General features: G+C 47.4%; 1 protein-coding gene across 9 annotated transcripts in view; it reads left to right on the forward strand.

Annotated features, from left to right (window-relative positions):
- LYRM9 (LYR motif containing 9) overlaps positions 1-7,770 on the forward strand; it is a 111,528-nt gene extending 103,758 nt beyond the window's left edge. For 4 of the 9 annotated variants that reach the window (XM_055388692.2, XM_004042080.5, XM_063706576.1 and 1 more), the window contains 3 exons: positions 3,433-3,576; positions 5,763-5,855; positions 6,638-7,770. In XM_055388692.2, the coding sequence (XP_055244667.1) occupies positions 3,451-3,576; positions 5,763-5,855; positions 6,638-6,655 (237 nt within the window). In that variant the 5' untranslated portion in view covers positions 3,433-3,450 and the 3' untranslated portion in view covers positions 6,656-7,770. Of the gene's footprint in view, positions 1-3,412; positions 3,577-5,762; positions 6,009-6,637 lie in introns of those variants that run through there. The other 5 variants (XM_063706573.1, XM_063706575.1, XM_063706572.1 and 2 more) reach the window with 2 other exon arrangements.
- Positions 7,771-24,360: the final 16,590 nt, after the last annotated feature.

Consider the following 24,360-nt stretch of genomic DNA (forward strand, 5'->3'; position numbering starts at 1 on the left):
CATCTGTTCCGCGACTAGCATTTTACAATATTTGATTACTACTTTATATAGTTTGGGGAAGCCTGCCAGTGGAGTCTACCCATCAGGTTTGGGACTTTGGTGGTATGTCTCCTGTGGTTGCTCCTGATGGTCTTGGCCACCCTTGAACGGGTTCCCCTCTGATTTCTGGGTGGTGAGTCGGACTGGCATGGTCATGACTGATAGCAGGAGGAACTTGAGAAGCCCTGTCCTGTCCGACTCTGCCTTACGGCTGGAATCATCAGATTGCATTGTGGAAGAATTTGTGAGGATCTGTCCATCAGTTAGTACCCTTTGGGATACAAGTGACAAAGCAACAAACCCTAGCTGCTTTGGTGAAAGGGGATTAATTGGCCCAGATCATTGAGAAGTCTAGGGGAAGGACTTCCTTCAGGTAGATGGTTTTAGGGCCCAAATGAATTCTTTTTTTTTTTTTTTTGAGACAGAGTTTCACTTTGTGTCATCCAGGCTGAGTGCCGTGGTGTGATCACAGCTCACTGCAGTCGAGGCTGAAGTGATCCTCCCATCACAACCTCTTGAGTAGCTGGGACTACAGGCGCGTGCCACCATGCCCAGTTAATTTTTTATTTTTTGTAGAGACAGGGTCTCCCTGTGTTGCTCAGGTTGGTCTCAAACTCCTGGCTTCAAGCAATCCACCCATCTCAGCCTGCCAAAGTGCTGGGATTACAGGCGTGAGCCATCACCCCTGGCCCAAATACGTTATTTGGGCTTGTTTTTTTCTCAGGGTCTCGGCTCTGCCTTCTGCTATGTGGCTATGGTCTCAGGCTTCTAGAGGAGGCAAGATGGCTTCACTGAGAGAGGATCAAATCCTCCCAGCATCAAGTTTAGTGGGAAGGAGCTAGAGTCCTTTCACGCCACTTCTGCAGAGGTGTTGCGATGCACTCTGGTTGGACTAGCTTTTGGCACGTGCCCGTGTGTGAGCTAGTCCGTATACCCATGTGGATGCAGGGCTCTGATAGTCCCACTCAGACCTTCTGGGCCAAGACCTGGGGAGGGGTGCACCCCAGATCACACATTGGGGCTGTTACTAGAAGGGAGAATAGATGGTGGGGGTCAGACAACCACCTATCCACTCCAGCATCAGAGCAAGAATCCAGGGAACCAGGAGGAATTGGCTAATGTAGCTGAGGAGACACATTTATTGTTGCCGAGGAGATAATGGGATGTAAATGGAATGAAGGAGCCTCTGGAACCAGCTACTTCCTAAGCTTCGCTTCTTAGTTTAAGGGCATCTGATAGATTTAGTTTCTGGTTCTTTTTGCAAGGTGAGGGGAGGGTTTTTTTTTTTTTTTTCTTATATGTTCCTTTAAAACTAAGGCCAGTCACTAGATCTCTTTTAGCTCCTTCATCTGGAACATAAGGGGCATCTCTGTACAGAGGAGATAGTAGCTTCATACTGTTTAGTTAACAGTGAGTGAAGCCCACTGCGGGCCAGGCGCTCAGCCCAGGGAGAGCCACAGGCGAGGTAGCAGATGAGTCCCTGGCAGCACCATGAGCGGGGCACTGCAGCCCCACAGAGGACAGGGTGAGCGCCTCTGTCTCCAGAGAGGGACCGTGAGGAAGGGCTTCCTGGAGGAAGGACACTAAGCTGAGCCTGGAAGGATGAACAAGGTTCCTCACACGGAGAAGATGGGAAGGAGTCCGCGGCCAGGGAGCTGCATGTGCACTGAAAGGCGCCACATTTGGTGGTTTGAGGGGTCTAGGAGCAGTTCCTGTGGCTGACTGGGATGCACCCAGGACACTGATTCCAGAGCTCACGTGGTGTCAGTGTGGAGGAGACTGGAGTGACAGGCTAGGTACTGGGACACCAGGCAGATGCTGTGGCAGAGGTTCAGGCAGGAGCCTGATGAAAGCTTTGCAAGCCCATATGTTCTAGAAGCTACCATTTAAAACAATCTATACTCTCATAGTTCCTTTAAAAAAGAAGAGGTTAAGCTAGAGTTGTGGGTTCTTTAGAGAGAGCGTTAATACAGAGAAGAATGTGGGTTCTGCAGACACAAAAGAGAGCTTGCCGTATAATTCCATTTATACAAAACTCTGGAAAATGCAGCGGTTGCCTGGAGATGGGGACATCGGGAGGGCGGGAGGGAGGGATTACAAAGGGTATGCGGTAAATTTTGGTGATGATAGATATGTTAACTCTCTTGATTATGACGGTGGCTTCTCCGGTGTGTACCTGTGGCAGCACTTATCAAATTATATACTTTAAGTATATGAAGTTCATTATATATCAACCATACCTCAATACAGCCTTTTTTTTTTTTTTTAAGAAAAAGGCTCTGGAGCCAGACTGCCAGAGTTCAAATCCAAGCTCCAGCTTTATTAGCTGTGTGATCTTGGGCAAGTTATCAGACCTCTCTGTGACCGGTTTTCTTATGTGTGCATTAATCACATGTAAAGTGAATAGAGACAAACAAGTGCTCATTGTGATTCTCTCTCTCTTTTTTTTTTTTTTTGAGTTGGAGTCTTGCTTTGTCACCCAGGCTGGAGTGCAGTGGTACTATCTTGGCTCACTGCCATTTCCACTTCTGGGGTTTAAGTGATCCTCCTGCCTCAGCCTTCCAAGTAGCTGGGATTACAGGCATGCACCACTAAGCCTGGCTAATTTTTGTATTTTTAGTAGAGACGGGGTTTCACCATGTTGGCCATGCTGGTCTCGAACTCCTGACCTTAAGTGATCTGCCCTACTTAAAGGCGTGAGCCACTGCGCCCAGCCCATTGTGATTTTTATGATAACTCATAGTGAAATGAAATCACGTGCCCACGCTGTGGTGACTCTGTCCAGCAACTTCTCTGCAGAGCCCCCTAGATTCATGCTTCTCAGACTTTAAAATGTGCCTGCAAATCTCCTGGCATCCTTGTTAAAATGCAGGTTTGATCTGGTGGGTCTTTGGGGTGGGGCCCAAGACTGCATTTGTGATGAGCTCCCGATGCTGTGGGTTTTGCTGGTTCAGGAGCACACTTTGAATTTCAAGGCTCAGGCCTGTAGGCATTCTCCCCTCTGTGGCTTGGTGCCCTCGCCAGACCATGGCTGATGTCAGAGCTGGTTTCCTAGTGATTGCCCCTCAGGGTCTTCCTGCTTTTCTACCCTACCCTGCCGATGAGGGACAACTACTCATGCACCACTTGCAGTTGAGTTCCAGAAAGAAGACGCCAGGGATGAGGCTGTATATCTCCCTCCACACTCACCCTTGGTCTTGTGGGCCTGCTCTGGGCTAGAGCTTCTGTTGAACTGAATGCCCAGCCCACCCCAAGGTGCAGGCTCCATGGGATGGGACAGGAGGGGCCTCTGCACTGCACCAAGCTTGCTTCCCAGAGTACTGGGAACTGGGGGTCAGGGCTGAGTACTGAACTTGGCTTGATGCCCTAGAAGTGATCCTGCTTATTTTCCAGGGACAGAGGGTCTCACGGATGGCCCCGCTGCCAGGAGCAGAACTGGTTCAGAGGCCACTGCAGCTCTACCGATACTTGCTGCGCTGTTGCCAGCAGCTGCCGACCAAGGGCATCCAGCAGCATTACAAGCATGCTGTCAGGCAGGTGCGAGCTGGGTCTACCAGGTCTGGGGGCTGCCTCTAATGGCAGGCTTAGGGGCGCAGGTCAGAGGCCAAGGCCAGGGCACAGAGCTAGTCTCTGAGATGGTGGTGAGGTGGCAGTGTGGTAAAAGCCACAGGAAACCAGTGCTGGGCAGCCCAGCTCCTCTCTGTCCAGGAAACAGAGGGTGCATCACCCAGCACACCAGCTGTGCTAGGGCATGCATGAGGCAGCTAAGTGGGTAATTAAAATAGACTGTGGGACATGACATCATTTAGGCAGATATCCCTGCCAACAGTGCACAACTTGAATTTAATCCTGAGAAAACATCAGGTAAAACCAAATCGAGAGGCCATCTACCACATAACTAATAGGCCTGTACTCATCAAAAATGTCAGTGTCGTGAAACACAACACTGACATTTTTGATGTTCTGGATTAGAGAACTCAAGAGATATGGTGACTAAATATAATGTATGATCCTAGACCAGAAAAAAAATGCTGTAAAGAATATTATTGGGAACCAGGCATGGTGGCTCATGTCTGTAATCCCAGCATTTTGGGAAGCTAAGGCAGGCAGATTGAGCTCAGGAGTTCAAGACCAACCTGGGCAACATAGCAAGACCTTGTCTCTACAGAAAAATCAAACAATGAGGTGGGAGGATTGCTTGAGCCCGGAGGTCGAGGCTGCAATGAGCTGTGATTGTGCCACTGCATTCTCACCTGGGTGACAGAGTGAGACCCTGCCTCAAAAAAAAAAAAAAAAAAAATGAATATTACTGGGACAGTGCATGAAATTGGAATATGGGCTATAGATTATAGAGTTGTATCAATGTTGAGTCTTCTGAATTTGATTACTGTGGTTATGTCAGAAAATGCCCTTGTCATTAGGAAATACACATGGGAATGTTTAGGGGTAAGGATAGGGTGTCTGCAACTTACTCTTAAATGCTTCTGAAAAAATTTATACATACTTATATAAAGAGAATGATAAAGCGAGTGTAGCAAAATGTTAATCAGTGATTCTGGTAGGAAATTCTTTGTATTATTATCGCAACTTTCTGTAAGTGAGAAATCATTTCCAAATAGAAAGTTAGCTAAAATTCATACACATATAATATGGAAAGTAAAAAAAAAAAAAATCAGAGGTGGCGGTAGCCACAGAGGGCTGTGGAAACATGGAGAAGGGAGCAGTTAGCTGTCTGGGGAGTCGAGGGCATGCCAGAGGTGGATGCTGAGGGTGGGGGCTCCTAAAGATGAGCAGGAGGATGTGTGGGGCTGGGAGTGACAGGGGAGGGAGGTGCCAGTTCTTTTTTTTTTTTTTTGAGATGGAGTTTCACTCTTGTTGCCCAGGCCGGAGTGCAATGGCGCAATCTCAGCTCACCACAACCTCCGCCTCCTGGGTTCAAGCGATTCTCCTCCCTTAGCCTCCCGAGTAGCTGGGATTACAGGCATGTGCCACCACGCCCGACTAACTTTGTATTTTTAGTAGAGATGGGGTTTATCATGTTGGTCAGGCTGGTCTCCAGCTCCCGACCTGAGGTGATCTGCCCGCCTCGGCCTCCCAAAGTGCTGTGATTACAGGCATGAGCCACCATGCCTGGTGCCAGTTCTTTTTGAAAAGCAAAACCTGAATCTTAGGTTGCTTCTCAAGGATGAATATCTGGTCAAAAGCAAACAGTATCCCATGCTCTGCATTGGGCCTGGGTGGATTTCCTGAGGCCACTCTATCTACTACCTCCCTTCCCTTCCCTGTGTAGCTCTCCTAGCACTGGGCCGAGAGAAGCCCTACTTCTTCCTCCCTGCTGTGAAGCCTATGCAGTGATCTCACCCTGGGGAAAGCAGCTTCTTCTGAGGAAGAGAGATGGAAGTTTCCCCTTGGCCTCTACTGCCTGATAGCCTTTGGGCCTAGCTTGATTTGGCAGTAACTTGGGGGCCGGTCTTTTTGCACCTACCTTGGTGGCAGGAGTACATGCTTTGCAGTCACATAGACTTAGGATTCAAATGCTATTGTTCAGCAGCAAGTGAGCCTCTGTTTCCTCATCTGTGTGTGGGATAATCATAACAGTCTATGGAGGATGAAGAGAGCTGCTGGGTATAAAGTGTCCAGCAGTGTCCCTGGCCTGTGATTGGTGCTCTGAAGCTGCCTGTCCTGGGAATTTTGCCTAGTCATCTTTATGCTTAAACTTGCAGAGTTTTCGGGTTCATTCAGATGAAGACAACCCTGAGAGAATCCAGCAGATTATTAAAAGAGCCATTGAAGATGCTGACTGGATCATGAACAAAGTAGGTGCTTGGCCCCTGGGCTCTGCCTGCGAGCTGGGATGATGATGGCTGTGATCCCCATGACCACTAGAGGCCACTCCTGCCCCACAGTTGAGAATGGTCCCTGTGGAGGAGGCCACCAGCCAGCTGCTTCCCTCCTCCAGAAGCTGAAAGGTGAAGGCAAATCCCTTCTGGTTGCATTTATATTCTGCAAGTGGGGAGGGGCTCTCACTCTTCATCCTTAAAGGCAAATTTCTGCCCAACAGTGCTGATCGAGCTGAGGGGGGCAGCAGGAAGAAGGAGGGGCAGCTATAGTGCCAGAGCCGGCAGTGGCACTGTGATGCCGCAGAGAGGGAAGCTGTCCTGGCGGGGGACTCCCTGTCTCTGGGGGGTATTCACACTGGGGCAGAATTATGGAGGAAACATTCAGTATGTTTTGGTGGAGGAAGGGAGTGAGTCAGGAATGTAGACTGGCGTCTTGGCCCTTAGATGCTGGTATTAGAAGGACCTAGAGAGTTGGAGTGTGCCCATACCTCCCTGTCCTTCTAACTCACTCTCCAGAGTGAGTTATCACTATCCTCCCTCCCCAGCCCTGTCAGCTTCCTTTTTCACTAAAGAAGAAAGGGAGTCCAGGCATGAACTAGAGATTTGGCTGCCCAGTGCCTCCTGCCTGGGTTTCACCACCTCCAAGAAGCCCCTGCAGGAGGCAGGTGAGGTCCAGATGATGGAGGCTTGAGGTTTCTCCAGAGTCCTCCTGCCCCTGTTGGCTTCCCTCCTCCACTTCGAATCTCTCTGTCTTGCAGTATAAAAAACAAATCTGAGAGCTCCGAGGGTGAGCCTTCCTGGCCTCTGGAAGTTGAGAGGCCCCTCTTCTGGAGCTCAGCAGCAGCAACTGGTTTGGAAGATCCATTGGCCTTGTTGGCTGAAAGCCAGAAATCAGGGGAGAAGCTGACCTTGCTCCAGAGGCTCCTCTTGCCGTTGCCATGTTGCCAGCATCCTTTATGTTTGCACTTCCAGCCACTTACGATGTGAAATTTGGGGAGAATGTAGTATTTTTTTGCTTCTTTTGTGTGTTTTTTATTTTTGTGTTTTTGTTCTTTTACTTTTCTCTGAAAGTGATTCATTTATTCTGGAGATCTCTTTATCATTCTCTGAGTCCCAGAGCAGATGTCCCCTCAGGTAGCAACCTGTACAGAAGAAAGCACGTGGGTTTTAGAACCAGACAGATCTGGATTTGAATCCCAGATGCAGTAAGATGAAGGTGAAGTGCCTCACGCAGGATGTGGCACATGACAGTGCCTGAAGGGCTCCCTTCAAGGAAGCCGTCCTGCCCCGCCCCCTCCTCTGCTCCTGCAGCGCCCTGCACAGCTCTGCTCCCCGCACGCACCGCGTCGGGTCTCAGTTATTTGTTTGCGAGCTTGCCCTGTCCCTGCTTGTAGCCCCTGAGCCCTCACAGTTGTCACACACCCAGCAGTCTGCCAAGGAGCTGCTTTTCCTGACTACTGTCTCTCCATGCCTAGGGAAGTCAAAGCCCTGGGCCTTGCCTTCAGGGAGTTGACAGTGTCCTTGAAGTGGTGAAGTGCCCACCACATGAACCAAGGAGAGACGCCAAAGCAGCTGCCATGGACTCTGGCCTGTCCAAGCCTCTGAGCGCCTGCAATCTCTTTCCACTGGCCCTTCCCTGCTTTGCTACCATCATGGAAGAATGGAAGGGAGGGGGAGAAGGTGGGTGGGCTCAGGGAGAACGGCCAAAGTGGCCAGAAGATGCAGAGAGAAGCCCCACTGGGATCTGAGTATTCCCCAAGGGCACTCAGCCACAGGAATGAACTAGTGTTTGTTTGTATCCTTGCAGTTATGTGACTTAAAGTGACTCAGAGATATCTATGTGTGTGAGTGTACTCCGCTGGCAATGAAGTAAATATATCAATTTGTGGAAGCTCGTGTGTCTTCTCAACTGATAAACCATACGTTCCCTAAGCATACGTTTTCTCCTTCCTGAGTGTCATCTACTGTTGAGAACCTAGAGTCAAGTCAGACAAAGCTGCCCAGGAGGGGTCATTTTTCAGAGAAGGTGACTGGGATTGGCCCTACTGCTAGACAACAGTTGATGAGGTCAGATCTGCCCCACCAGGGTATGGGCAAGCTGAGGGGTTTCAGGCTAGGGCCAAAGCTGAGCCAGGCCCGTCTGCACCCCTGCCGTTGAGCTGGGGGCCCCTCCTCAGGTGGCAGGGCTGTATTGTGATCATAGGAGTGGGGGCAGCTGTATCCCAGATGTTTCCCCAACAGGAGAGAAATGATTGAAGGCTGACAAGGGTTCAGGATAGAGTTAGTGTCATTTGCTTTTGACCAGCTCCTGGAGTGGTTCTATGACCTTTAGTTCCTGGGTAGGTGCTTGGTCCAGCTGTGCTGACTCGCCACGTCAGACAGTGGTTGCCCAGCTCCAGCATGTGGCTGGCCTGTGAGGGAGCCAGCAAGGGTGGGGTGGGTGAACAGTGTGTTGGCTGCTCTCCCCCAGCCCCTGTGCTGCCGCAGAGGGTAGTGAGCCCGGTCATGCAGGGGCCCACGGTAGGGGAGGCAGGATGCACACAGCACTGTGCACACAGGGGCACTGTTGAAGCCTGGGAGAGCCTCCCATCCTCAGCAGCAGCCTTGCCTTCCACCCTGCCCTCTGACTTCCACTACTCCAAGCCCTGTGTGGACCATGCGTATGGGTCCTTCATTTCTCCTCTCAATTCTCAAATGCACAGAGTTGAAGGTTTACAGAGTAGCCTCCAAGCAAATGGAAGAAGGAGATGAAGGTCTCACCCAGAGTCAGCCAGTGATACAGACACCTGAGGGGGGCTCTGGAGGGGGCTCTGGAGATACAGACACCTGAATTTGAATCCCAGTCTGTCACTTAGTGGTGGTGTGATTTGGGGCAGATTTGTTAACCTGTCAGGCTCACTTTTCTCACTGCTACAGGTTGCACATCCCATGGGCTGGTGAGATTACGGCAGTGCACACAGATGGGCTGTCAGTCATGTGGCCTCCATCTCTTGTCTTTGGTTTACCTGGTGATGACACTTCTCTCCTTTTTCTTTTCTTTTTTTTTTTTTGAGATGGAGTTTTACTCTGTTGCCCACACTGGAGTGCAGTGGCACAATCTCAGCTCACTGCAACCTCCGCCTGCCAGGTTCAAGTGATTCTCCTGCCTCAGCCTCCTGAGAAGCTGGGATTACAGACGCATGCCACCACACCCAGCTGATTTTTGGATTTTTAGTAGAGTCGGGGTTTCACCATGTTGGCCAGGCTGGACTGGAACTCCTGACCTCAAGTGATCTGCCCACCTTGGCCTCCCAAAGGGCTGGGATTACAGGTGTGAGCCACCGCGCCCAGCTGATGCTTCTCTTTAGGTGGGTCCTTGCGGCTCTCCCTGGTGTCCACTGTACAAGCAAAATGTCAGCAGGAAAGGATTTGACACGTGTTGCCCACACTTAGATACTCCTTTGGACTCACATTGCCTTTCTGGGGTGCATTTGCATTATAAAGTTTCTGGGTTTATCTGTGTAGCGAAAGACAGATGTTAAAACCCTCAAGGGCCTTCTTTGCAAGACCCTGCATATCTGAGGCTGACTCCTGGGGCAGTGCTAGCTACACCAGCACATGCTTCCTGGGGCAGAGCCTGTCCTGCCCTACGCAGTTCCATTTCTCGCCCTTGTGCCCACCTCATCTTCATTGAACATTTACTGCAGTCTTCCCTCCACGCAGGAAGGGACTCACAGTCTAAGGGAAAGACAGGCGTGGGTTGCCTGGAGGTTGAGCAATTGTGGCTCGTAGGATGTGATCATAACATAGATTTATCTTTTTCTCTCACAATTCCTTTGTATTTTTTTTTTCTGGAGGTTCCTGTTCTCCCTGTCCCTGGATGAAAACTGAGACAAAGCCTCAAAAATTTCTGGCTGGATTTAAATTTTAAAAACCCAAAGCTATGGCTACTTTTAAGTCACAAAACAGTTTCAATGCGTGAAGTGAAATGTCCAGTCTCAGGAAAATAAAATTTCAAAACTTGAATTAAGGTTCAGGCATCTCCCTTTTTCCAGTTGGGATCTGCTGCAGAGAGGAAACCTCTGTCAGAGAAGGGGACAGAGGCATCTTTGCTAGCTTGGGGGAGGGGCATTTCAGGCCAAGGAGCACCACTTGTTCAGGGACTCACATGCTGCTTGGTGTGGTTGAGACATCATGGTGGGTGGAGAAAATAGGGGTAGAGGTGGAGGGGATGAGGCTTGAATACACCACGGGAACCAAATCATGCAGAGCCCTACAGGCCTTGCTAAGGAGTTTGGACCTTCTCCAAAGGGGCGATTTTGTAATCAACTCTTTATGTAGTTGTCTCCTCCACCAAAGAGTGAAGCCGTTGAAGCCAGGAACCAGGTATTAGTCGTTGCAGAACCCCCCAGGCCAGTTGTGTGTCTGCTGCCCAGGCTGTGAGCTCTTAAGTGTCGGCTGAATGGAAAGAATGATGATCGCAGGCAAACTGTGATGTCTGTCTTTCATTTGTTTGTTTCTCACTGCTTTCTAGTAATGAGAAAGGCTGGGAGATGGTGAGTATTTCTTGGCTAAGTCTTACTGCCGATGGTTGGGAGCTGCTTTGGAGGAAGGAACACTTGTCCTCACTGCACAATTGGCAGGCACTTCCTCCAGGAAGTTTGTCTTGATGCAGAGAGAGGATTTCCCCCAAAGTAAAAGTTACCAAGTGCTGAAATCCAACCTTCCTCTCATCCTCTTGAAATGAACCTGTCCATTTTGCCTCCCTAGTGGGTGGGGATTAACTTGAGCATCCAAATCAAACAAAACAGACACCCTTTGTGCGATGATGGGGAACCATAGCTATGGCCGATTTGCCCTGAGGGAGTAAACTCGTTAACTTGGGGTGGGTGACTGAAGTTCGAGATGCTGAGAGGCTTTAGAACAGTGCCTTACAGGGTGAAGAGCACCGTGTGGAGGAGGCAGGCACAAGGTCACCCCAGAAAGGCACATGGTTTCAACAACGAATCAAAGAAGCAGGGTACAGGGTTGGAGCCGGTTAAAAAATCTGCTAATGAACTGCTCAGAGGCTGCAAGATTGCTTTTGAGCCTCTCTGAAGAAATGAAAAAATGTTTTTCAGTGGAACAGCTTCAAATCTTTCCTTTAAAGATCTGGTGAGCAGGCCGGGCGCGGTGGCCCGTAATCCCACCCAGCACTTTGGGAGGCCAAGGTGGGCGGATCACAAGGTCAGGAGATCGAGACCATACTGGCTAACACAGTGAAACCCCGTCTCTACTAAAAATACAGAAAAATTTAGCCGGGCATGGTGGTGGATGCCTGAGTCCCAGCTATTTGGGAGGCTGAGGCAGGAGAATGGCGTGAACCCGGGAGGCAGAGCTTGCAGTGAGCCGAGATTGCACCACTGCACTCCAGCCTGGACGACAAAGTGGGACTCCGTCTCAAAAAAATAATCTGGTGAGCAAAGGAGGAGGAACACTTACTAGCGTCTACTGCATCCCTGGACTGAGCAGATGATGAGGACACGAAGGAAGAATCAGTCCATAGACAGTGAGCTCCACAGGAAGGACTTGGTTTAGTTCACCACTCTCGTCCTGCCAGCACCCAGCACAGTGTCTGGCACATAGCATGAGCTTCACAAGTATTTGTTGAATGAATACGTCACAGTGCTTGCCTCCGGAACTTACTGTCCAGTGGTAGACAGACCTTTAATCCCATACACACTATGCAGTGTGAGAAGTGCTAGGGCTCTGTATGGGTTGCAGTTGGGCCCCAAAGGTAGGGCGTGCCCATTTCCTCTGCAGTGTGCCATTCATTCATTTACCCATTCATTCTTTAATTCAACAAACATTGAACACCTCCTAAGTATGGAGAATCCCATCTATATCTCCATCTGGACTGGGTTATGAATGGTTTAATTTGCTCTTTTGTTGATCTGTATGGCTTCTGGAAATGGGTGGTCCCGTCAGTTTTAGGTGGCTATGATTACACACAGTAATCCAGAAGCTTCTTTCATGTCTCAGCTTTTAAAGTATTATTTTTCTAAAAGTTGTTTCCTATTTATAGACGTTAGTTCACACACACACACACACACACACACACACACACACACACACAGATACACCACTACCTATAACTTTTGTTGCTAACAAGTCTGGCTGAGAAATTGTGAATTCCTTGGCATGTTTTTCTGATACCATCATCTTTCTATTAACATGACTAATCTTTAAAGTTCTTGAGTAAGAGAAGGTAAGAGGAATTGTCCAAGAGGACAACTTGCCAATCCAGCCTTAGCCTCCAGGCCTGGAGGTAAACAAACATCCTATCCTTGTCTTCATCTTTGCTGCAGTGTTGACTTCATGCTATCTCTGGCACAAGCCCCTATTTTTTTCCCTTGCATACTTAGCTGGGTCAGAAAACAACCTGGGTCAGAACCCTGGCTTAAAAGCGAACAGAGGGAGAGCACAGGGAACACGGAAAACACCCCAGGCCTTCATAGCCAAACAAAAGCTTCTCCAAATGCAGGGAGCCATTCTCATCCACTCGTGTTAACTCAAGCATTAATCAAGCACTATCCACCTTCCCAGCTTAACACTCCCATTAAAAGGGCAAACACGCCATGGAAACCAAATGCCAAAATAGGCAAAGGACCTGAACGGGCATTTCACCAAAGAGGATATACAAGTGGCCAATATGCACAGAAGAGATGCTTCTCAGCCATCAGGGAAACACAAACCAAAACCACAATGCATTACCACTTCACACCCAGTAGAATGGCTATAATAAAAAAGACATAATAACAAGTGTTGGTGAGGATGTGGAGAAACTGGAACCCTCATCCACTGTTGGTGGGAATGTACAGTGGTGTGGCCACTTTGGAAAATAGTTTGGCAGTTCCTTAAAATGTTAAATATAGAGTTACTAATTAACCTAGCAAGTCTGTTCCTACGTATATACCCAAGGAAAATGAAAACACATTCACACAAAAATCTTTTACACAAAAGTTTATAGATTTATTCATAAAAACCAAAAAAGGAAACAGTACAAATGTCCTTCCACTAAAGAATGGATAAATAAAATGTAGTATAGCCACACAATGGAATATTGTTTGGCAAGAGAAAGAAATGAAGTATTACGCATGCTGCAACATGAGTGAACCTCAAAAACATTATGCTAAGTGAAAGAAGCCAGTTACAAAAGACAAAAGATGTAGTGCATGATTCCATTTGTATGAGATGTCCATAACAGGCAAATCTATGGAGAAAGAAAGTAGATTAGCCAAGGGCTAGGGACGGCTGGGGGTAGGGGTGGGGAGGAATGAGAATGACTGCTAATAGCGATGGGGTTTTTTTCTCTTTGAGTGATAAAAGCATTTTAAAATTAGATTGTTGTGATGGTTGCACAACTCTGTGACTGTACTAAAAATCTGTGAATTGTGCACTTCAAATGGGTGAATTGGATGGTTTGTGAATTATATCTCAATAAAATGGCTAAAAAGCAAAAGAAAACAAATATCAGGAGAAAACCAAATAAATTCCAATGCATCTGGAAGGTACCACCCAAATCGTCATTAATGTCTAGAAAATTCCCTCCTCCTTGACCAGTTTATTTTCTTTTTCTTTTAATTAATTCATTTTTTTCAAGACAGGGTCTCACTCTGTCATACAGGCTGGAGTGCAGTGGATCGATCTTGGCTCATTGCAACCTCCACCTCCCAGGTTAATGCAGTCTTCCCGCCTCAGCCTCTCAAGTAGCTGAGACTACAAGCACATGCCATCACACCTGGCTATCTGTGTATCTTTTGTAGAGATGGGGTTTTGCCATGTTGCCTAGGCTGGTCTTGAACTCCTGGGCTCAAGCGATCCTCCTGCCTCAGCCTTCCAGCGTTGGGATTACAGGGATGAGCCACCCGGCCTGGCCGAGTAGTTTCTATTGAAAGAAACAATTGTCTTTGTCTCCAGGGGCATCTGAGGTTGAATTTTTCTACTTGGCCCGAGGACCAATCCCGATGCCATCTTCACCTCCTGCCTTTATAATCCTATGGGGGAGTTCTCACCTCTGCAGAGAGAAACAAGCCGAGAGAGGCTAAGTCACTTGTCCAAGGTTGCATCTCAAGAATGAACATGGCCCGGGTTGGGCCCTTTCTGGAGGTTGAAGTCTGCTCTTCCTAAGGTGCTAAGAGACAATAGCCTATCTCCACTAAATTACGTTAAAAAATTTTTTTTTATTCTCACCCCCTCTCAGAGGTCTAAGAGATTTAAAAGGATTTAGGAAAATGCATTTTGGATTATAAGCAGCTTAACGGATTTTCCCAACTGGGAACCTCCACCTCAACCCCTTGTCTCAGTGTACCCCAAATTTATTGTCACTTTTTATTTGTGCCAGGGCATGAAACAGGTTGGGAAGCACAGGGTTAAAAGACAAAATTTTCCTGGGCATCTTTTTTGGCTGAAGGACTGGACTAGACGGAGGTGTCTCCCTCTGGCTCATATATGATTCCCACAAACCAGAAAATGAGTTAAGACAAATGTTAACTCATTGTTAACTCAATGTTAGGATAGCTGTTTCTCAGGGAAGTTGTGAGAACCCAATAAGATGATATCTATAATGTGCTTAGCTAGTGCCTGGCACTCAGCCACGGGTCAATAAAATGTAACTGCCATGCTTGTTAACTGCACATGGTCTTGTTATTGGACCAAATTGGGATCCACTCACCTGGTGCAATAAAGTCCAACCTTGGCATCAAGATTGCAGAGTGCCAAGCAAGGAGAATGGGGCAGCTCATGCTTAAGACCTGAACTCCTCCATGGCTTACAGACAAGGGTTTTTAAAGGTGAGGAGGCAGAGGTTACAGGCAACGTCATAAATCAGTGCATGGGGGCTATACATGAGTTTGACCTAAAAAGGAGGGCCATCTCAAAGCAGGAGGGAGGGGGTAGCCAGGAGTCACAGATGGATTCAAAGATTTTCTGATTTGCAATTGGTTAAAGAGGCAAAGGTTTGTCTAAAACTTTGGGATTAGCAGATTAGTTCTGGCCCAGGGGCGTGACCTCTGCCAGGCCCCTCAGGAAGAAATTTATAATGATGAAGAACAGTGGTCAGAGTTTGGTCCTTAGTCCTCCCTATCTGATGTCTTTGAGCCAGTGGATCCATTTGGTGGAGGTCCATGTTTCTGCCAAACAACACAGGGACATGTGTTAAGATGTGATCTTTAGTTTCTATAGGGGGACCAAACATCCCATGATTCTCACTTCCTTCGCTACTGTTTTAAGCTACTATCACCTTCTTGCTTATCCAGATGCTCATTTACTTTGCAGGGCTAGCTACTTGCCTGGAATTTCCCTTGAAGGAACTCAAGATTTTCCTCTATTTCCAAGCTTGGGGGATCCCTGCAGGTCCCTAAGAGGGGTCCCTGCTCTTAGTCTCCCTACCCTGGCAGTTGTCTGGGGCCAGTTTGGGCTTGCAGACTGACCACTGCCCCTTGTGCATTATTTCATTGATTAGGAAGAACCAACTCATTTTGACATCTTCCTAAAATCTCCATCACAATTGAGAAAAGAAATCTGAGGGGAGAAAAAAGGAGTCACATCTTTATGTCACATGTGGGGGCTGGCATGTCAGGGCATGTGAGAGAAGTTTTCAGGGATTCTATTTGCATGAAAATTCTTAAAGTTTTCTGGGAGCCATGGAGGCAAGTTGAAACATAGTTGGCCCTGGGCTGAGATGCTGGAGCAAGGAACAGGGCAACAGCTGCTTCTTGAACACTTGGAGGTTTGTCTCCCAGGGTTCCTGTTATCTATTGCTGGGTAACAATTTACCTCAAAATTTAGTGGCATAAAATATCAATGACTTATTGTTTCTCATGATTCTGGGGGACATGAATCCAGGGCTTGACTGGATTGGCTCTTTTCTTCCATGTAGTGACAGCTGAGTCACTGATCTGCTGCAGATGGATGGTGGCTGTGCTGTGCTGGAAGGTTCAGGAAGGCTTCACTCACATGTCTGGCACCTTGATCTTCCTCTGTGTGGCCTCTTTCTCTCCACATGGTTTCTCATTCAGAAGTCTAGCCCAAGTTTCCTTACAGTATGGTGGTTGGCTTCATTAGAGAGCATGAGAACCTAGGCCTTTTCACATCCTTGATGCAGGAGTTTCAGCTCCTTAGCTCAGCTAGGTCTGGGTTCTTGTCTCATGACCAGGAAGAAGTAGGCATGCAGATACAAGAAGAGTGAGCAAGGTGGGAAGTTTTATTGAGTGATGAAACAGCTTTTAGCAGGGAGGGGACACTGGGGTGGTCCCCCTACCTGAAGGCAGGAGAGTTCCCAATATGGCTGAGCCTGGGGCTTTTTATGGGCTCAGAATAGGGAGTACATGCTGATTGGTTTGTGAGTATGCAAAAAAGGTTAAAGCAAAAACACCACTCAAAGGTGGGCACGATAGTGTAAAAAAACAATTAGGAAAGGGTGGGTATATGTAAATAGGTGAAGGATGGGGATCAGTCAGAGGAAAGCTTGCCAAATGGGAAGGCCAGTTCCCAATCCGGTTTGAGGATTTACTGGGACTGTTTCCTGCTTGAAGGTTGGGTTTCCCCGGAGACCCATCCTATCTGCCTAGGCATTTTTCTGCCTCCTGCCTCTATCATTCTCATAAGGGCTAGGAATGGAGAGGAACTTCTGTCTCATTCTATTAGTTAAAACAAGTCACAGGACTAGCCCATATTCAAGGAGAGAGGAAATAGAGTCTGTCTCTTGATGCAAAGAGTGGCATGGTTATAAAATGAGGGGAGGCATTGATGGTAGTCATCTTTAGAGACCATTCACTATACACAATGATCTGGGAACGCATATTTTGGGAAGAGAGAAACAAGATTCTTTAGTCAGTCAGTCTTCGGGCACTAGTTGAAGGAGGGGCAATTTTGGAAGAAACATTGAGATGTAACACTAAAATTGTTCCTTGACTCAATTCCAAGAGAACATATTTTTGGAAATCTTTGGGTCAGGGACTGAAAGAAAGCAAAAAATCATGGAAAAAATATATTTTTTTGTAGAAACAAGGTCTTGCTATGTTGCCCAGGTTGATCTCGAACTCCTGGCCTCAAGCGATCCCTCCAATTTGACCCCTTAAAGTAATATTCCATGTTTAGGTTGTTCAAGTTTAGGCTTACAGGTATGAGCCACTGTGCCTGGCCATGGAAAAGATTTTAAATAACAAGGGTGTTATAATACACTGTAAGAGCAAGACCCCTTTCTGCTGGATTCTGATAAAAGAATTATAACTGGTCAGGAGACGGCCTTCTTCTGTCAGTGAATGCCACGGAGTCATGTCAGGAGAAGCCAGCGCCTACAGGAATCAATGGGCCGATCCCAGTGAAATCGGAGGGAGCACTGTGCACGTGGCAGTGAAGAAGCCCAGGGCTGTGGCAAGCCCTCTTCAAGTGGGGCACTAGGAGAGTATCAGCTACTGAGACCAAGGCCACCAGATGGATGCATGGAGTTTGGCTTTGGAGGCTGTTGCTGAAGATCCATTTGGCCTGTAGACCACATGAAGCAGCCCTGAACCCTGCTAGGGGCAGGAGGAACAAGTGGGGCTAGATGCCAGTGACGGCTCCCTGCACCCCTCTCCCTTGATTATCTCCCAAATGGGGAAGCACGGCCCAATTAGGTTATGTGCTTCTGGGGGTCACCCTCTCCTAGAGTAAATATTTTAGAGCTGAGCATATGGCTAAATATTATTGTTATTTTGAGAGATAGATTCTCGCTCTGTCACCCATGCTGGAGTGCAGTGGTGCAATCACAGCTCATTGCAGCCTCCACATCCTGGGCTTAAATGATCCTCCTGCCTCAGCCTCCCAGGTAGCTGGGACTACAGGTACACACCACCATGCCCAGCCAATATTTTTGTAGAGACAGGCCCTGCCTATGTTAGGCCCATTGCTGATCTAGAACTCCTGGGCTCAAGCAATCCTCTCACCTCCACATCCCAAAGTGCTGGAATTACAGATGCGAGCCACCATACAGGGCCAAAAAATTCTTTTAGAATACATCTTTTGCTACTCTGAATCAATTGCTTTGAATTTCACCAAAGTGGGCTTCACAAAGGAACAGCATCAAGGATGTTTGAATATTCTCTTCAGACAGCACAAACGTGGAATACTATTCAGCAAGCAAAAGAAACTCACTATTGGTAACTGAACCAACTTGGATGAATCTCAAAGGCATTATGCCGAGTGAAAGAGGCCAGTCTCAAAAGGTTACACACATAATAGAGCCATTCTTGACCATCTCATGAAGACAAAACTACCATGTTGGAGAACAGAGCATGTTGCCTGAGGTTAGGGGTGGAGGTGAAGGCAGGGGTGACTATAGAGGGATTTCATAAGGGAGTGTTTGGGGCTGTCTGTGTCCTGATTGTGTCAGCGACTGCATGAATCTATGCATGTGTTAAAATTCACAGCCTTGTCCACTGCCCCCAGAAGTCAATTTACTGTATAATTAAAAGAAAATGTTCCAAATATCATCAATAGGATTTTGGATCCTTTATGCCTTAGCTTTTTCCATGGCCAAGGGAGGGCAGTCACCTAACTTACTCTGCCTTCAGAAGCAAAATGAAGAAGGGTCAGACATTGCTGCAGACATGGATTTTTGAAAATGTTACCTTTTCAGGTTTTGCAAGGAAAACAAAAGTTAGCAGGTAGCCCCCCTCTGTATCATTTCCTCTTAATGGTAGAGACAAAGAGAAGGTGGGACAGGTGCTTTGGAATGATTTGTACAATGTTACTGTATTTTCAGTGCTTACTACATGCCAGGCACTGGGCCTTAAGTGCTTTGTTTACTTCAATTTTCTCTGAGAAGTAGGTGCTATTATTAGTCCCACTTTGCAGATGAGGGAATTAAGGCCCAGAGAAGTAAAGCAGTTTGCACAGCTGGTGAGCAGGGGAACTGGGGTTGAATTAAAAGCCAGTGCCCTTAATTCCTATGCCATTCGCCCGAGCTCCCAGTCTCTGTCATCTCCACCCTAGACCTTGGAGTTTCTTGCTGTCTGGGCTTGAGATTGGTATTTGGGTACTCTTTCTCTTGATCCTCAAGGATTTAGTCTTGGTCATGCCCTCCGGGTCCCCTCCTATTGCCCTCTCTTGCTGGGTAGTTCCTCCTGGGCTGGCCTCTCAGGAGGCTCTTGTGTGAGACTTGGGAGGTGGTGGCATCAGCAGGCGGAGGTGTGGGCTTTGGCAGACAGGAGATGTGGCATCTCTCCGGATCCCATGTGGCTCTCCCACCTGGTGATTTGGGTAGCTGTCATCACCAGGTACGGTTTGCTCTGGCCCCTGGCCTGGACAGCAGGAGTGGCTTCCGGATCTCTTGAAGCCCAGCAGTGGCTTCCCTGACCATTGCTTCTCCAGCTTTCTGATGGGTTTTTATGAACCTAATTTCCTGGAGTGAGCCCCTTCTTGAAATGCCTAGAGTGGTTTCTGTTCTCCACACCAAACCCTGGCTGATAGAGAGTCTGGGGGCTCTGCCCTCTCAAGAACCTCTTTTTGAAGAGAAAAGAGAATGTAAGAAAAAGGGGGTGCAAGAGGGGAAATACTAAACAGTGGTAAGGAAGTTGGGGAGAGAGGAGAGAGAAAAGGGAGGAAGGAAAGAGAGGAGAAAGGCAAAGGAGGAGAGAAGGGGAGAGAAGAGAGGTAAGAGAAGAAAAGAAAAGGGGGGGGATAAGGGAGGGGACAAGAGGCAGGAAAGAGAGGGAAGAGGAATGCCAGCGAGAGAGCCTCTTAAAGGATTTTTTGGTAAAAGACTATGATTGAAAACTGAGGAAAGGGACTTGGGACAGGAGACCCTATGATGAGTATCCCTGGGGTGTCCCTTCTTGGAGTTGGTTGGCTGAATCCTCTTATCCGCCCAGCCTTGACTGGGGGGCCTGGCCTGGGGAATGGGAAGAAATTCTCAAAGGAGCCTCCCAGCTTCTTTTCTTTTCTTTTTTTTGACAGAGTTTCACCCTTGTTGCCCAAGCCGGAGTGTGATGGCATGATCTCGGCTCACTGCAACCTCTGCCTCCCAGGTTCCAGCGGTTCTCCTGCCTCAGTCTCCCAAGTAGCTGGGATTACAGGTGCCCGCCACCACACCCAGCTAACCTTTTTTTTTTTTTTTTTCAGTAGAGACGGGGTTTCACCATGTTTTCCAGGCTGGTCTCGAACTCCTGACCTCCGGTGATCCACCCACTTTGGCCTCCCAAATTGCTGGGATTACAGGCATGAGCCACCATGCCTGGCCCCTTTTGGTCTTTCTGTTGACTGCCTGTCCCTTGTGTGAAGGAGGCAATGGCGGTTATTGTCCCCAATGCATAGTGAGGGACACCACAGCATAAACAGGCTTGAATGGGGTGGTATGGGACAAATCCAGGAGGAGCACCAGTGTTCATCATCTCAGCACCAGAAAACCAGAAAGACCCTAAGGGAGGAGAGGGGTGGGAGGATTCATTAAGCATCTGTTCTGTTCACAGTGTCAAGGATTTTTCATGCCATAGTTCATTCGACTGAATCTTCACAAAGTCGTAGTTTATTATTTCCATTGATTAAAAAAAAATGAGGCTCAGAGGTTAAACAAATCACCCAATGACATACTAGGGTAAACGTGAGATTCAAACCCAGCACTGTCTAGCTCCAAAGCCTGGTGGTTCCTCCTACACCACTACCCTTGGAATAGCTGCCTAGAAAGTGCTATTGGTTCTTCTCAGGGCTCTCACTCCAAAAGAACCTGTTTGTGCCTGTGCCTGTGTTTGGCTCTAAATTATATGTACAGCCATCCCCGAGGCATGGTTCCAGTAGCCCCCACAGATACCAAAATCCACAGGTGCTCAAGTCCCTTATTAAAAATGGCATAGTATTTGCATTTGACCTATGCACAACCTGCTGTATACTTTACCTCATCTTGAAATTACTTATAATACCTAAAACAATATAAATGCTATGTAAATACGGCTGACCCTGGAACTGTGTAGGTCCACTTACACATGAATTTCTTCAGCCTCTGCCACCCCTGAGACAGTGGGACAGATCCCTCTTCTTCCCCCTCTTCCTCAGCCCACTCATCATGAAGATGGCGAGGGTGAAGACCTTTATGATGATACACTTCCACTCAGTGAATAGGAAATGTATTTTCTCTTCCTTATTTTCTTAACTATTTATGCCCAGTGTTCCATTATTGGAATGCTAAGCATGTGGGAGTTATTTATATCCTACTGCTCAAGGTCTGATTGCAAAAATTCAAAAAATTGCAACCTCAGGCATAAATGGGTTAATAACATTTTCTTTTCTCTAGCTCACGGTATTGTTTGAATTCAGTATGTGACACATGTAACATACAAAACGTGTTAGTTGACTGTCTCTGTTATTGGTAAGGCTTCTGGTCAACAGTAAACTATTAGTAGTTAAGTTTTTGGGGAGCTGAAAGTTACATGTGGATTTTCCACTGCATGGGGTATTGGTGCTTCTAACTTCTGTGTTGTTCAAGGGTTAACTGTCATTGTTATACTGCATTGCTTAGGGAATTATGACAAGAAAAAAGCCCATATGTCTTCAGTACCTTCAGTACAGATGCAACCATCCATTTTTTTCCCCAGATATTTTCAGTCTGAGGTTGATTGAATCTGCAGATGAGAACCCGTGGATATGGAGGGCTGACTGTAATTGCTTAGATTTGTGTCTTGGCCAATTGGTCTCTTCCAGTTTAAGACACACACTGGTTACTTCTAGTAATCTAATTTGCTTTATTTAGTTGCTTTACATGTATTAAGTTCTGATCCTCAAAAAAAAAAAAAAGCATGCAAAGTGATTATGATATCTTTGTCTTATGGATGAGAAAGCTGAGACTCAGAGAGATCGTGTAACTTGTTAAAAGCTACACAGCTAAGTGCCAGAATAGGATTTGGAGAGGACGGGTGTCTGCCTAACCACAAAACCTGTGCCCGCCATGGGACACTACACAGCTCTCAGTGCAGCAAACGTACAGGACCCGTGAACTCCGATATAACTGTGTGATAAAATGTCATGAGGCTCGTAAGACTGATAATTTCAAAATAATTTTTAATAAAAAGAAAACTGTCTATGACAAGATGCTCCTGAGAAAAGGTAGTACACAAAATTGAATTGAATATACAGTGTGATTATTTACAAATAAAACATCAAAACAAACTTGCTTATGCAGAGAAAGAGAAACTAAAGAGAGATCCATCAAAACAGTGGTGCTAAAATTATGGGTAATTTTTCCTTCTATTTTTCTGGATTTGTTCAATTTTCTTTTCTTTTTCATTCTCTTTTTCTTTTTTTTGAGACAGAGTCTTGCTCTGTCACCTAGGCTGGAGTGAGGTGGTGCCATCATAGCTCACTGCAACCTCCACTTCCTAGGCTCAAGTGATCCTCCTACCTCAGCCTCCTGAGTAGTTAGGATTACAGGTGTGCACCACAAGCCTTGGTTAATTTTTAAATTCTTTTGTAGAGACAGAGTTTCACTGTATTTCCCAGGCTGGTCTTAAACTCCTGGGCTCAAGCGATCTGCCTGCCTTGGCCTCCCAAGGTGCTGGGATTACAGGTATGAGCCACCGCGCCTGCCCCAATTTTCTTTAATGAAAAACAGCTCTATATTTATATATTGTTATAGACAGCCACCAGCATGGGTAAAAATGAAGCGTGGCTCTGTATAATAACAGAGGAAAGGCCCCTAGGCATCAGGACAGTGGAGAGGAGGCACTTGGGCCCATGGCCCCCCTCCTGGAGTGTAGTCACCCTGCTTCTGGTTTTTGAGAGCCTCACCCAGCCTCTCCTGCCCAGCCTGTGCTGGTCTCTGCCAGTCTTCGGGCACTCACTGTGGGTGGCAGTCTGGGCCAGGCACTGAGGCTGCACTGTAAGTTCCTGTGGGACAGAGGCTGACCATGCTCTGTTCATCTTTGTGCCTCTCAGGCCAAAAGCAAGGTCTTATGTGTGGTAAGAACACAGTAAGGGTTGAATAGAGAGAATCTCCAAGGTTGTTTTTTTTAGGACTTGTGACTTTACTTTGAGGGCTGACTTGGCAGCCAAGCCTCTAGGACTTGATGAGACCTGGACTTCACAGTGTCCTTGGCGCATCTGTATAAGATGCCTCCAGAGGACTCAGCTCGCCTAACTCAGCCTCAGCATTATTTCCCTCCAGGGCTGCCTCTTTCTCTGATTAAGAAACCACCTCTCAGATGACGTAAAGGTCTCTAACAGCCCAGAGAGCCTTAAATGGTGGAGTTTGAAAATATGATATTCGTTTTTCCATTATCTAATTGCTGTTGTAGTTGATTTATCCTGACATGACCCTTGCTGACAAGACTCTGGCTATATTGTACATCCCTACAACTTAGCAGTGACTCTGCAGGGCCCTTCCGACCCATTTCCTTCTTGGCCCCAGCCTCCTGTCCTGAGGCTCCCACCCACTGCCCACTGTGCTTCAGCTGCATTGTGTTACCTGCCCAAATAGGTACGGCTGCTTTGGGCTCCATTCCTAGCGTCTGCTTGTGCTGTTCCCCTGCCTGGCATGCCCTCCTCCCCCAGTCCATCTGCCAAATGCCTCGCCCCTGTTTCAAGGCTCTGCTCAAATGCTGACCCCTTACAAAGCCTTTCTTGAACTCTATCCGCAGGTCACATGGATCTCTCCCTAAGAATTCTGTCATCTCTTGGTGCAAAATTCCTTGCACTTGTTTCATCTAATGCTCACTTTTTCTACATATGTTTAGTGGATATTACTCTTAACATGGAGCCAGGTGCTGGGTGGGTACTTGGTGTATATTATCTCAAATTCTGGCAGCAACCACATGAAGAGGTGCTGTCGTTTTCATTTTCTGATGAGGACACTGGGGCTCAGAGAAATTAAGGACTGGCCCAGTTTCTTACGGACATAAGGTGGTAGAGCTGGGATTGACACTGGGTCTGTGTGATTCCAACACTCTGTCAATTTGCTGCATATGAATCAGATTCTTTGGCCAGGTGGTGGCTACTATGGGCGGTGGTGGCTGTTCATTCTCAGCAGTTCCGAAATGACATCACTGATAGTGCGAAGTAATACCTTGTACCCAGGGCAGAGAGTTCAGCACCCCCTGCATTGGCAAATCAGAGATGAGTCACTTGCCTGCTGACATATGACTCCTGATAGAAGGGACTTGGAGTAGCAGTCAGGTTGAAAGGGGAGCAGCAAGTTCATTTGGGCAGCACTCATATTGCTTTTTATTTTTATTTTTTTGAGACAGAGTCTTACTCTGTTGCCCAAGCTGGAGTGCAGTGGCCTGATCTTGGTTCACTGCAACCTCTGCCTTGAGGGTTCAAGTGATTCTCCTGCCTCAGCCTCCTGAGTAGCAGGGACTACAGAGGTGTCCCACCACACCCAGCTAATTTTTGTTTTTTTAGTAGAGATGGGGTTTTGCCATGTTGGCCAGGCTGGTCTTGAACTCCTGGCCTCAAGTGATCTGCTAGCCTTGGTCTCCCAAAGTGCTAGGATTAC

The sequence above is a fragment of the Gorilla gorilla genome, chromosome 4 (assembly GCF_029281585.2).
Source record: "Gorilla gorilla gorilla isolate KB3781 chromosome 4, NHGRI_mGorGor1-v2.1_pri, whole genome shotgun sequence".
Lineage (NCBI taxonomy): Eukaryota > Metazoa > Chordata > Mammalia > Primates > Hominidae > Gorilla > Gorilla gorilla.